The 14,892-nt window shown below is 44.8% G+C and overlaps 2 protein-coding genes across 2 annotated transcripts in view; one reads left to right on the forward strand and one right to left on the reverse strand.

Moving 5' to 3' along the window:
* The window catches only part of LOC128704378 (actin-57B-like), a 180,244-nt gene extending 165,620 nt beyond the window's left edge, over positions 1-14,624 (reverse strand). Inside the window, exon 1 of the mRNA XM_070103099.1 lies at positions 14,274-14,624. The gene's annotated coding sequence lies outside the window, so the exon portion shown is untranslated. The remainder of the gene's footprint in view (positions 1-14,273) is intronic.
* On the forward strand, positions 249-8,546 carry LOC128704381 (actin-3, muscle-specific-like). The gene is made up of 2 exons (XM_070103094.1): positions 249-367; positions 7,176-8,546. Exon 2 carries the CDS (start codon positions 7,194-7,196, stop codon positions 8,322-8,324), a length of 1,131 nt encoding a protein of 376 aa, XP_069959195.1. The 5' UTR covers positions 249-367; positions 7,176-7,193; the 3' UTR covers positions 8,325-8,546.
* Positions 14,625-14,892: the final 268 nt, after the last annotated feature.

Consider the following 14,892-nt stretch of genomic DNA (forward strand, 5'->3'; position numbering starts at 1 on the left):
TCTCTCACATTTAGGCTTTACCACCCATACTGGATAAAGCCTCATCGCTTAGAGTGTCCTTTCAATTTTCTCGCGTAAACTTAAGCCCAGAAGAAAGATGTCAATTTATTAACATACTCCACCAGTTGTTTGCCAAGACGGACACTGAAGAGTAATAGAAAGGATAAGACAATAGTTGTTTTCATATTAGAGAGTAGAAGGAATCAGCTCGGTCAGCTTTTCTAGACAAGTGCCAAGAAAAAATCCACAATAAGAGAGAAGCAAAGTCCTTATTTAGTAAGCAGCTGTTGAAGAAAGGGTATATAAGAGAGAGGAAGTAAAGCCTTCCCTTCAGTGTACTTCAGGTTCAGGATACGCCCACATAAGTGTATGTGTTGTGTGTTTTGGCCGTGTTGAGAGTGAGCTCTTGAACAGTGACCTTCCTGTGTTGTCTAGGGGATTATATTGATAGCCATCTGCTGGACACTGTGCTATGCTGTGTGGTGCCTGTGTATTCTGAGCAAGCTTCTGGTTGCTGGCCTGTGTGGTAACTGTACTGTACTGTGTTGTCCTGTGTGGTAACTGTACTGTGCTGTGTTGTCCTGTGTGGTAACTGTACTGTGCTGTGTTGTCCTGTGTGGTAACTGTACTGTGCTGTGTTGTCCTGTGTGGTAACTGTACTGTGCTGTGTTGTCCTGTGTGGTAACTGTACTGTGCTGTGTTGTCCTGTGTGGTAACTGTACTGTGCTGAGCTAACCTTTTTAGTGATGGTATTGTGTTTTTCTGTTTGATGTATGCAATGTGGTTTGCAGTCTTCAAGAATGGAACACAGTTTTGCAATATTTTAGATCCTTCATGGAGAGAACATTTCTCCAGCAAAGTAGCTGGCGAAACATTTCCTGAGTAAAGATTCTCAGATGTTGAAACAGTGTCTCATTCTCCAACTTGTCAATTTTTAAACCATTTATAACTCATCTATGCAGGCTTTTGCGGTGATTGCAATATGCCGTGCAGTGTTCTTTGGTGACACCAATGTGTCGTGCTGTCCTGCTAGTGGAAAACTGCTAGCTCCTCGCTACCCTATACTGTGTTGACCCTCCACGAAGCTTATCCATGTAGTCTTGTGACGTGTAATGACGGTGTACTAATTGTAACAGTGATAGTTACTATACAGTGTGAAGACTGGGAATCGATAGTAAATACTTCGGTACTTACGGTGACCTCACTGATACTCAGCTACTGTGAGATCGTTCTCCTCTCTGATACCACATATACAGAGCTTCAGAAACTGGAATATATATTAACAAAGTTAACATTAACTAGTATTTATATTATGTTACTTCGTTTCCGCTGATTTGCTTATTATCACAAAGTGGCATATTTAAGAAAAAAAAATTGGTCGTTTCCAGTCTGAAGGAAAGTTAGAACGAATTGATTCCGCTGAATAAATCAGCACGAAGCGAGGATTCGTACCTGGACAGTGCACTATCAACTTACTTCCAGAGTTACGAACCTTAAACTGCTAGGAAGCATCAAAAACAAGACAGTAAGAGAGAGGCAAACACAGCTACGAGACTGTAGTAGGACACAAACACAGCTACGAGACTGTAGTGGGACACAAACACAGCTACGAGACTGTAGTGGGACACAAACACAGCTACGAGACTGTAGTGGGACACAAACACAACTACGAGACTGTAGTGGGACACAAACACAGCTACGAGACTGTAGTGGGACACAAACACAGCTACGAGACTGTAGTAGGACACAAACACAGCTACGAGACTGTAGTGGGACACAAACACAGCTACGAGACTGTAGTGGGACACAAACACAGCTACGAGACTGTAGTGGGACACAAACACAACTACGAGACTGTAATGTGACACAAACACAGCTACGAGACTGTAATGTGACACAAACACAGCTACGAGACTGTAATGTGACACAAACACAGCTACGAGACTGTAGTGGGACACAAACTCAGCTACGAGACTGTAGTGGGACACAAACACAGCTACGAGACTGTAGTAGGACACAAACACAGCTACGAGACTGTAGTGGGACACAAACTCAGCTACGAGACTGTAATGTGACACAAACACAGCTACGAGACTGTAGTGGGACACAAACACAGCTACGAGACTGTAGTAGGAGACAAACACAGCTACGAGACTGTAGTGGGACACAAACTCAGCTACGAGACTGTAGTGGGACACAAACACAGCTACGAGACTGTAGTAGGACACAAACACAGCTACGAGACTGTAGTGGGACACAAACACAGCTACGAGACTGTAATGTGACACAAACACAGCTACGAGACTGTAGTGGGACACAAACACAGCTACGAGACTGTAGTGGGACACAAACACAGCTACGAGACTGTAGTAGGAGACAAACACAGCTACGAGACTGTAGTAGGACACAAACACAGCTACGAGACTGTAGTGTGACACAAACACAGCTACGAGACTGTAGTGGGACACAAACACAGCTATGAGACTGTAGTGGGACACAAACACAGCTACGAGACTGTAGTGGGACACAAACACAGCTACGAGACTGTAGTGGGACACAAACACAGCTACGAGACTGTAGTGGGACACAAACACAGCTACGAGACTGTAGTGGGACACAAACACAACTACGAGACTGTAGTAGGACACAAACACAACTACGAGACTGTAGTAGGACACAAACACAGCTACGAGACTGTAATGGGACACAAACACAGCTAAGAGACTGTAATGGGACACAAACACAGCTACGAGACTGTAGTAGGACACAAACACAGCTACGAGACTGTAGTAGGACACAAACACAGCTACGAGACTGTAGTGGGACACAAACACAGCTACGAGACTGTAGTGGGACACAAACACAACTACGAGACTGTAATGTGACACAAACACAGCTACGAGACTGTAATGTGACACAAACACAGCTACGAGACTGTAATGTGACACAAACACAGCTACGAGACTGTAATGTGACACAAACACAGCTACGAGACTGTAATGTGACACAAACACAGCTACGAGACTGTAGTGGGACACAAACACAGCTACGAGACTGTAGTAGGACACAAACACAGCTACGAGACTGTAGTAGGACACAAACACAGCTACGAGACTGTAGTAGGACACAAACACAGCTACGAGACTGTAGTAAGTGAAACAATCACAGTTACAGGACGTAAATAATACCAGTTGAAAGTTAATATATCAGAGGTCACTTAGGACGAAACTGGTTGTAACTTCTTGTATACAATGATTCATTCACTATGCATATTGTATATTTTCTGCGTCAGATGGGGGAAACTCTTGTTGTTGCCAAGTTTACTCGACCTTCCTAGCCAGTGGCTTACTAGTGGGTAGATTTCTAGATAGTGGCTTCCTAGCCAGTGGCTTACTAGTGGGTAGATTTCTAGATAGTGGCTTCATAGCCAGTGGCTTACTAGTGGGTAGCTTTCTAGATAGTGGCTTCCTAGCCAGTGGCTTACTAGTGGGTAGCTTTCTAGATAGTGGCTTCCTAGCCAGTGGCTTACTAGTGGGTAGATTTCTAGATAGTGGCTTCCTAGCCAGTGGCTTACTATTGGGTAGATTTCTAGATAGTGGCTTCCTAGCCAGTGGCTTACTAGTGGGTAGCTTTCTAGATAGTGGCTTCCTAGCCAGTGGCTTACTAGTGCGTAGATTTCTAGATAGTGGCTTCCTAGCCAGTGGCTTACTAGTGGGTAGATTTCTACATAGTGGCTTCCTAGCCAGTGGCTTACTAGTGGGTAGCTTTCTAGATAGTGGCTTCCTAGCCAGTGGCTTACTAGTGGGTAGATTTCTAGATAGTGGCTTTCTAGCCAGTGGCTTACTAGTGGGTAGATTTCTAGATAGTGGCTTCCTAGCCAATGGCTTACTAGTGGGTAGCCTTATAGATAGTGGCTTCCTAGCCAGTGGCTTACTAGTGGGTAGCTTTCTAAATAGTGGCTTCCTAGCCAGTGGCTTACTAGTGGGTAGCTTTCTAAATAGTGGCTTCCTAGCCAGTGGCTTACTAGTGGGTAGCTTTCTAGACAGTGGCTTCCTAGCCAGTGGCTTACTAGTGGGTAGCTTTCTAGATAGTGGCTTCCTAGCCAGTGGCTTACTAGTGGGTAGATTTCTAAATAGTGGCTTCCTAGCCAGTGGCTTACTAGTGGGTAGATTTCTAGATAGTGGCTTCCTAGCCAGTGGCTTACTAGTGGGTAGATTTCTAGATAGTGGCTTTCTAGCCAGTGGCTTACTAGTGGGTAGCTTTCTAGATAGTGGCTTCCTAGCCAATGGCTTACTAGTGGGTAGCCTTCTAGATAGTGGCTTCCTAGCCAGTGGCTTACTAGTGGGTAGATTTCTAGATAGTGGCTTCCTAGCCAGTGGCTTACTAGTGGGTAGATTTCTAAATAGTGGCTTCCTAGCCAGTGGCTTACTAGTGGGTAGATTTCTAGATAGTGGCTTCCTAGCCAGTGGCTTACTAGTGGGAAGATTTCTAGATAGTGGCTTTCTAGCCAGTGGCTTACTAGTGGGTAGATTTCTAGATAGTGGCTTCCTAGCCAATGGCTTACTAGTGGGTAGCCTTCTAGATAGTGGCTTCCTAGCCAGTGGCTTACTAGTAGGTAGCTCTCTAGATAGTGGCTTCCTAGCCAGTGGCTTACTAGCAGGTAGCCTTCTAGATAGTGGCTTCCTAGCCAGTGACTTACTAGTAGGTAGCTTTCTAGATAGTGGCTTCCTAGCCAGTGGCTTACTAGTGGGTAGCCTTCTAGATAGTGGCTTCGTAGTCAGTGGCTTACTAGTAGGTAGCTTTCTAGATAGTGGCTTCCTAGCCAGTGGCTTACTAGTGGGTAGATTTCTAGATAGTGGCTTCCTAGCCAGTGGCTTACTAGTAGGTAGCTCTCTAGATAGTGGCTTCCTAGCCAGTGGCTTACTAGTAGGTAGCCTTCTAGATAGTGGCTTCCTAGCCAGTGGCTTACTAGTAGGTAGCCCTCTAGTTAGTGGCTTCCTAGCCAGTGGCTTACTAGTGGTTAGCCTTCTAGTTAGTGGCTTCGTAGCCAGTGGCTTACTAGTAGGTAGCTTTCTAGATAGTGGCTTTCTAGCCAGTGGCTTACTAGTGGGTAGATTTCTAGATAGTGGCTTTCTAGCCAGTGGCTTACTAGTGGGTAGATTTCTAGATAGTGGCTTCCTAGCCAATGGCTTACTAGTGGGTAGCCTTCTAGATAGTGGCTTCCTAGCCAGTGGCTTACTAGTAGGTAGCTCTCTAGATAGTGGCTTCCTAGCCAGTGGCTTACTAGTAGGTAGCCTTCTAGATAGTGGCTTCCTAGCCAGTGGCTTACTAGTAGGTAGCCTTCTAGATAGTAGCTTCCTAGCCAGTGGCTTACTAGTGGGTAGTCTTCTAGATAGTGGCTTCCTAGCCAGTGGCTTACTAGTAGGTAACCTTCTAGATAGTGGCTTCCTAGCCAGTGGCTTACTAATAGGTAGCCTTCTTGATAGTAGCTTCCTAGCCAGTGGCTTAGTAGTAGGTAGCCTTCTAGATAGTAGCTTCCTAGCCAGTGGCTTACTAGTGGGTAGCCTTCTAGATAGTAGCTTCCTAGCCAGTGGCTTACTAGTTGGTAGCCTTCTAGATAGTAGCTTCCTAGCCAGTGGCTTACTAGTGGGTAGCCTTCTAGATAGTAGCTTCCTAGCCAGTGGCTTACTAGTTGGTAGCCTTCTAGATAGTAGCTTCCTAGCCAGTGGCTTACTAGTGGGTAGCCTTCTAGATAGTAGCTTCCTAGCCAGTGGCTTACTAGTGGGTAGCCTTCTAGATAGTAGCTTCCTAGCCAGTGGCTTACTAGTGGGTAGCCTTCTAGATAGTAGCTTCCTAGCCAGTGGCTTACTAGTTGGTAGCCTTCTAGATAGTAGCTTCCTAGCCAGTGGCTTACTAGTGGGTAGCCTTCTAGATAGTAGCTTCCTAGCCAGTGGCTTACTAGTGGGTAGCCTTCTAGATAGTAGCTTCCTAGCCAGTGGCTTACTAGTTGGTAGCCTTCTAGATAGTAGCTTCCTAGCCAGTGGCTTACTAGTGGGTAGCCTTCTAGATAGTAGCTTCCTAGCCAGATTCTTAAGTAGACATATGAAGTTCTTCAGTATATGTATAAATACAATCTAAGGACATTATTGATGGTACACAATAATGACAGATTCATTAATAAAGCCCATGTGGAACACTTTGGTATTTTTTATTGCCGAAAGGTTTTATCTGCACAATAAGCTTTTTCAGTCGAATACAGGTGAATACAAGGCTGGAAGTTGTACAAGTAGGAATGATGTGACCAGTCAGTCGCCCTCGGTGGGAGGTGGTCAGTCCCTCCCACTGAGGAGTTACCAAATGATCACATTAACTACTTACTACTTGGAGTGCTGTATTTACCTGTATTCGATTGAAGATGTCTGTCCTGCAGGCGAAACGTTCAGGCTCTAAATATACGCAAGTGTGGGAAATGTGTCATATTCATCATAATCTAAAGAGAAAACTAAAGTGTTTAATTCGCGTTAAAAATAGTTTCCAGCATCCTACAAAATTTATATCTATAGAATAGTGAACAAACGTAAAAGTTTGTTTACTATTCCACAAAGGAGTGAGAATCTCCCATCAGTGGACATCCAAAAGGATCATGCTGTACTTCGAGTCAGAATTCAGGAAAGGGGTTTCAACTTGAGAAGAGATAATTTAATTCATTTTTATCGTTGCTCGAGGGAAATAGTTGGGAAAATTTTTTGTCCGTGATTCGACGTTCATTGAAGCTGTGAGTAATGCAGGAGGGTCGACCCTCTGATATCCCAGACGGAAGTACAAAGTCATGACCTGGTGGTGGCATCGGGTGAAGGAGATAACCAAGGAAATTAGATTAGATCGTCACCCCTCAGAATATATGATATTTGATGAACTACAGAGTATACTTTCCGCAACGGTCTCAAAGAATCTATTGAACTTTAAAAGTCCCTCTAGAGAACGAGTTTGGTCTTCCTGAGGAGCACCCTGAGAGAGTTTTCTATTATTTTTCAGCCATAAACGAAAGACTTATTAACTAAATGTTACAAATAATGAATTCTTAAATTATTGAAATGTTTGTATATATTATTTACTCTGTAAGGTAGAATATTAAATTATGCATTAATATATATTTACATATTTGCTTTCTCCAGACCTAAGACCACTCCACCATGTGTGACGACGAGGTGAGCCCTTTGGTTGTGGACAATGGCTCCGGCATGGTCAAGGCCGGCTTCGCTGGTGACGACGCTCCCCGCGCCGTCTTTCCCTCCATCGTCGGCCGTCCTCGTCACCAGGGTGTGATGGTCGGTATGGGTCAGAAGGACGCCTATGTCGGTGATGAGGCCCAGAGCAAGAGAGGTATCCTGACTCTCAAGTACCCCATCGAGCACGGCATCATCACCAACTGGGACGACATGGAGAAGATCTGGCATCATTCTTTCTACAACGAGCTGCGTGTTGCCCCTGAGGAGTCCCCTGTCCTCCTCACTGAGGCTCCTCTCAACCCCAAGGCCAACCGTGAGAAGATGACACAGATTATGTTTGAGGTTTTCAACACCCCAGCCATGTACGTGGCCATCCAAGCCGTGCTGTCCCTGTACGCCTCTGGTCGTACCACAGGTATCGTGCTCGATACTGGTGATGGTGTCACCCACACCGTCCCCATCTACGAAGGTTACTGTCTTCCCCATGCTATCCTTCGTCTCGACTTGGCTGGCCGTGACTTGACTGCCTACTTGATGAAGATCATGACAGAGCGTGGTTATTCCTTCACCACCACGGCTGAACGAGAAATCGTTCGCGATATCAAGGAGAAACTTTGCTATGTCGCTCTGGACTTTGAGAACGAGATGAACATTGCAGCTGCGTCTTCTTCTGTTGAGAAGTCCTATGAACTTCCTGATGGTCAGGTCATCACCATTGGTAACGAACGTTTCCGTTGCCCAGAGTCTCTGTTCCAGCCTTCCTTCCTGGGTATGGAATCTGTTGGTATCCACGAGACTGTCTACAACTCCATCATGAGGTGCGACATTGATATCAGGAAGGACCTGTTCGCTAACAACGTTCTCTCTGGTGGTACCACCATGTACCCTGGTATTGCTGACCGCATGCAGAAGGAAATCACTGCTCTGGCTCCTGCTACCATCAAGATCAAGATCATTGCTCCTCCCGAGCGCAAATACTCCGTCTGGATCGGTGGTTCCATCCTGGCCTCACTGTCCACCTTCCAGTCTATGTGGATCACCAAGGAGGAGTACGACGAGTCCGGCCCCGGCATCGTCCACCGCAAATGCTTCTAAATATTTTTTAAAGATAAATAAAATGTCTACTTTCTCGCTAATGGACCTTGTTTTGCAACATTCCTTGATCAAAACAAAGCATTTACAATTACGTATCGCATATTTGTTCAACCAGACAAAATTTTCGTACGGTAGAAATTACAATGCAGATATCTCTAAAACTTCGATGATTCAAATCATGCCTCTAAATTTGCATTATAATAAAAATTCTTATTATTATTATTCATCTATAATCTATGATCCTTCGCTCCGTTGATTGCTTTCGAGAAAGTCCTAAAAACATTACATTCTTCCTGCTCACTGAGGAGACCTGGACGGCTCTCGACACTTCAGTCCCATTTAGGGTGCCTTACCCTAAACTGGATTGCAGGTTACCTTAACAAGGCTGTTGATCCAATAGGGCTGGAGCTACCGTCCGTTTCTTTGGATCAAGCCTATGAATTTTGGAGTCCCCCCTGAATATGGTAATATTTTCACTTAAATTCAGTGGTTTCACTAGAGGTGTGAAACCTCTAGTGTGAAACCACTGGAGGTTTCACACCTCCGGTGGTCTGGACGACCAGGTTTATGTTGCAACTTAATAATCTTTATCATATTAAAAAAGTCGATAAACCCGCGTGGCTTTTGCATAGCATAAAATCTTAAAAAAAAAGGGGGAATTAGTTGCTGTTTCTTCTCTCTTGACTGGTTCCGATGATGGTACGTCTCCGAAACAGTCAAAGATGAAATGAACAACATTATTACATTCACACGAAGCGCTAAACCCTAAGGGTTCAGTGCCAGTGGAATGGAATTCAGTCTGGTATAGGTGTGTGTGTGTGTGTGTGTGTAATCACCTGTTTGTGGCTGCAGGGGTCGATCAACAGCTCCTGGCCCTGCCTCTTCGCTGATCGCTACTAGGTCCACTCTCTCTCCTTGCTCCAAGAGCCTTACGGTGTGTTTAAGTTTGTGTGTGTGTGAGAGATCACCTACTTGCGGTTGCAGGGGTCGCATCACAGCTCCTGGTCTTGCCTCTTCGCTAATCGATCCAAGAGCCTTTACATGTGTGTATGTGTACTCGCCTAGTTGTGGTTGCAGGGGTCTATTCATAGCTCCTGGCCCCGTGTGTGTGTGTGTGTGTGACCTAACCAACAGTGTCCTAGCTTCTCGGTGGTTGGTCTCGTAGTAAACATAGTAAAACACAAGCGACTATAAGGTTTAAACAACTTTGGCAAAGTTTGACCCTGGGTGAGTCTTTCCCTGTTGTTGCAAGGTAAACATCCTCTCCTCCTCCCTTCTCCACCCACATATATTTCAGGGGAGTCTGCAAATAAACATTCTTTCAAAGGCCTCACAACTCAGGATTAAATTTGTCTTCGTAGTATTTGTGAATCAAATGAAGTGTGAACATTAAAATGGTATAAAATACCGACAGGTTGTTAGGTAAGACACATATGCAACAGTTAGGTATCTTTATTATGAAACGTTTCGCCTACACAGTAGGCTTCTTCAGTCGAGTACAAAAAAGTTGATAGAAGCAGAAGATACTTGAAGACGATGTAATCAGTCCATCACCCTTAAAGTTTTGAGGTGGTCAGTCCCTCAGTCTGGAGAAGAGCATTGTTCCATAGTATGAAACAATATGGAGATGAAGTGACAGGATGGAGCTTATATAGCGCCAAGAGGTGAGACGTAGGCCACTAGGAGAGGTAAGAACTCAGATGTTGAGAGGTCAGGTCCCTCTCAAATCCAGCCGCTCTCACTAGTGGAAGTTGTCGAAGTTGATTGCAGGTCTGTACCAAGATACCCTTGTGTTGCAGTGTCTGACAGATTGAACATTAAAATGGTATAAAATACCGACAGGTTGTTAGGTAAGACACATATGCAACAGTTAGGTATCTTTATTATGAAACGTTTCGCCTACACAGTAGGCTTCTTCAGTCGAGTACAAAAAAGTTGATAGAAGCAGAAGATACTTGAAGACGATGTAATCAGTCCATCACCCTTAAAGTTTTGAGGTGGTCAGTCCCTCAGTCTGGAGAAGAGCATTGTTCCATAGTATGAAACAATATGGAGATGAAGTGACAGGATGGAGCTTATATAGCGCCAAGAGGTGAGACGTAGGCCACTAGGAGAGGTAAGAACTCAGATGTTGAGAGGTCAGGTCCCTCTCAAATCCAGCCGCTCTCACTAGTGGAAGTTGTCGAAGTTGATTGCAGGTCTGTACCAAGATACCCTTGTGTTGCAGTGTCTGACAGATTGAACATTAAAATGGTATAAAATACCGACAGGTTGTTAGGTAAGACACATATGCAACAGTTAGGTATCTTTATTATGAAACGTTTCGCCTACACAGTAGGCTTCTTCAGTCGAGTACAAAAAAGTTGATAGAAGCAGAAGATACTTGAAGACGATGTAATCAGTCCATCACCCTTAAAGTTTTGAGGTGGTCAGTCCCTCAGTCTGGAGAAGAGCATTGTTCCATAGTATGAAACAATATGGAGATGAAGTGACAGGATGGAGCTTATATAGCGCCAAGAGGTGAGACGTAGGCCACTAGGAGAGGTAAGAACTCAGATGTTGAGAGGTCAGGTCCCTCTCAAATCCAGCCGCTCTCACTAGTGGAAGTTGTCGAAGTTGATTGCAGGTCTGTACCAAGATACCCTTGTGTTGCAGTGTCTGACAGATTGAACATTAAAATGGTATAAAATACCGACAGGTTGTTAGGTAAGACACATATGCAACAGTTAGGTATCTTTATTATGAAACGTTTCGCCTACACAGTAGGCTTCTTCAGTCGAGTACAAAAAAGTTGATAGAAGCAGAAGATACTTGAAGACGATGTAATCAGTCCATCACCCTTAAAGTTTTGAGGTGGTCAGTCCCTCAGTCTGGAGAAGAGCATTGTTCCATAGTATGAAACAATATGGAGATGAAGTGACAGGATGGAGCTTATATAGCGCCAAGAGGTGAGACGTAGGCCACTAGGAGAGGTAAGAACTCAGATGTTGAGAGGTCAGGTCCCTCTCAAATCCAGCCGCTCTCACTAGTGGAAGTTGTTGAAGTTGATTGCAGGTCTGTACCAAGATACCCTTGTGTTGCAGTGTCTGACAGATTGAACATTAAAATGGTATAAAATACCGACAGGTTGTTAGGTAAGACACATATGCAACAGTTAGGTATCTTTATTATGAAACGTTTCGCCTACACAGTAGGCTTCTTCAGTCGAGTACAAAAAAGTTGATAGAAGCAGAAGATACTTGAAGACGATGTAATCAGTCCATCACCCTTAAAGTTTTGAGGTGGTCAGTCCCTCAGTCTGGAGAAGAGCATTGTTCCATAGTATGAAACAATATGGAGATGAAGTGACAGGATGGAGCTTATATAGCGCCAAGAGGTGAGACGTAGGCCACTAGGAGAGGTAAGAACTCAGATGTTGAGAGGTCAGGTCCCTGGATTTGAGAGGGACCTGACCTCTCAACATCTGAGTTCTTACCTCTCCTAGTGGCCTACGTCTCACCTCTTGGCGCTATATAAGCTCCATCCTGTCACTTCATCTCCATATTGTTTCATACTATGGAACAATGCTCTTCTCCAGACTGAGGGACTGACCACCTCAAAACTTTAAGGGTGATGGACTGATTACATCGTCTTCAAGTATCTTCTGCTTCTATCAACTTTTTTGTACTCGACTGAAGAAGCCTACTGTGTAGGCGAAACGTTTCATAATAAAGATACCTAACTGTTGCATATGTGTCTTACCTAACAAATGAAGTGTGCCGCGATGGTGTGTGTGTGTGTGTGTGTGTGTGTGTGTGTGTGTGTGTGTGTGTGTGTGTACTCACCTATTTGTACTCACCTAGTTGAGGTTGCAGGGGTCGAGTCCAAGCTCCTGGCCCCTCCTCTTCACTGGTCGCTACTAGGTCACTCTCCCTGAACCATGAGCTTTATCGTACCTCTGCTTAAAGTTATGTATGGATCCTGCCTCCACTACATCGCTTCCCAAACTATTCCACTTCCTGACTACTCTGTGGCTGAAGAAATACTTCCTAACATCCCTTTGATTCATCTGTGTCTTCAGCTTCCAACTGTGTCCCCGTGTTGCTGTGTCCAATCTCTGGAACATCCTGTCTTTGTCCACCTTGTCAATTCTTCTCAGTATTTTGTAAGTCGTTATCATGTCCCCCTATCTCTCCTGTCCTCCAGTGTCGTCAGGTTGATTTCCCTTAATATATCGTAGGACATACCTCTTAGCTCTGGGACTAGTCTTGTTGCAAACCTTTGCACTTTCTCTAGTTTCTTCACGTGCTTGGCTAGGTGTGGGTTCCAAACTGGTGCCGCATACTCCAATATGGGCCTAACGTACACGGTGTACAGGGTCCTGAACGATTCCTTATTAAGATATCGGAATGCTGTTCTGAGGTATGCCAGGCGCCGTGTGTGTGTGTGTGTACTCACCTATTTGTACTCATCTATTTGTGGTTGCAGGGGTCGAGTCCTAGCTCCTGGCCCCGCCTCTTCACCGGTTGCTACTAGGCCCTCTCTCTCCCCGCTCCATGAGCTTTATCAAACCTCGTCTTAAAACTGTGTATGGTTCCTGCCTCCACTACGTCGTTTTCTAGGCTATTCCACTGCCTTACAACTCTATAACTGAAGAAATACTTCCTACTATCTCTCTGACTCATTTGTGTCTTCAACTTCCAATTGTGGCCTCTTGTTTCTGTGTCCCCTCCCTGGAACATCCTGTCTTTGTCCACCTTGTCTATTCCACGCAGTATTTTATATGTCGTTATCATGTCTCCCCTGACCCTCCTGTCCTCCAGTGAGGTCAGGCCGATTTCCCTTAATCTTTCTTCATAGGACATTCCCCTTAGCTCTGGAACTAACCTTGTCGCAAACCTTTGTACTTTCTCTAGTTTCCTGACGTGCTTTATCAAGCGCGGGTTCCAAACAGGTGCTGCATACTCCAGTATGGGCCTGACATACACGGTGTACAGTGTCTTGAATGATTCCTTACTAAGGTATCGGAATGCTGTTCTCAGGTTTGCCAGGCGCCCATATGCTGCAGCAGTTATCTGATTGATGTGTGTGTGTGTGTGTGTGTGTGTGTGTGTGTGTGTGTGTGTGTGTGTGTGTGTGTGTGTGTGTGTGTGTGCTCGCGCGTTTAAAGTCTATCTACTACACAAAGGGTCGTTAAGGCTGCGCTTCGCCTGTTCACCATCAGTCAAGAATAAATTAATCCCTAAAGTACTTGTTAGGTTGTTTGTATTATTTTTAGCAAGTAACTCAGTAATACTAAAAATGTCCAGTGAAAATGCTGCACTATCAATGCTGCTACCATACATCCAGTCCAGTTGTCCACGTCAGTGATGGATGTGTCTTCATGTCAACATTTACAAGCAGGCTCCCTGCCAAAGCCTCAAGTCACGTGACCTACCCTTCCTTCAAGTAGGCCCTCCCTCATAGACCTCTGTCTCATAATCAAGCAGGCTAACGATACGGACAGACGCGATAGGCTGGGCTCTTCCATGCTTACCAGATACAGTTCGATGTATAATGCTTCCATAATATTTAACAGTTCTTTCCTTCTTGCCATTACTTCGTCAGAGCACCCACCTAACATCTATGCATAAATAACACAGGCATTGTTATGATTGCGAGTTCTACACATATACTTAGGCAAAAATCGCGAACGAGTGATGAAAGATGCAAAACAATCATATGGGGAGCTGAATAATATATCTAGGCCTTTTGTGTTGTAATCAACACTTCGTCAGCAGCTTGCAATGTTGCATAAATGAGTGGAAAGTCCAAGCAGGTTAGTTAAGGTAAAACGACTCTATCCGGAATGATTCATCATAGAGTCGTTCTTGCAACATTGCAAGTCCCTTATGAAGTGTTGATTGCAACACGAAGTACCTACACCTGTCATTCAACTCCTCCTGTGATTGTTTTGCAACAAACACTTACCTGGAAGGATTCTGATGTGCAGGCTGTGTGCCGTATCATCAATGAAGAATTTGTCGCAGCTTCTGCGGAGAATCCAGAATACATCTGTTTATTTGTGACGCTGGTGGCCGGTGTTTAGTCTGGTCATTTCAGGGCAAGTTTTTAATGTTACAACCACAACGCTGGTGTAACTTTGAGAGCCCAGGAGATATATCACCGTTATGTTGCCAGCAAGTAAAGAACACAAACGCACAATAGCGAGACTGGAACAACACACAGTTAACCCGTACATAGGAGAGTGAAGCTTATGATGTCGTTTTGGTCCAGACTGAGCGGTGTGTGTTATTTGTGTACTGCCAGTAAGTGAAATGATGTGATGGTTGTTACCGGTGTTCTGGTCTGGCTTACCAAGGAGCAGCTGCGCTTCACGTCAGTAACCTAAGCTGATCCAGGAGTCAAACGGCTTTGAGCAACAATTCTTCCAGTGTCATCGGGAAGCCGGGTTCGTTACGGCTCACGCTGTCAGTGACCCTAATAAACCCAACAAAGAAAAGCGAATATGTCACCAATAGTGTTAAACGCGTCCTGTAACTCCGGGCTGCGTATTCTGTAAGCTGGGTTGGTAGCTCACTCAGCTCAT

The sequence above is a fragment of the Cherax quadricarinatus genome, chromosome 84 (assembly GCF_038502225.1).
Source record: "Cherax quadricarinatus isolate ZL_2023a chromosome 84, ASM3850222v1, whole genome shotgun sequence".
Taxonomy (NCBI): Eukaryota; Metazoa; Arthropoda; class Malacostraca; order Decapoda; family Parastacidae; genus Cherax; species Cherax quadricarinatus.

Bases quoted from the DNA above. Each gene is read 5' to 3' on its own strand.
- LOC128704381 (XM_070103094.1), top strand. From the start codon at position 7,194: ATGTGTGACGACGAGGTGAGCCCTTTGGTTGTGGACAATGGCTCCGGC.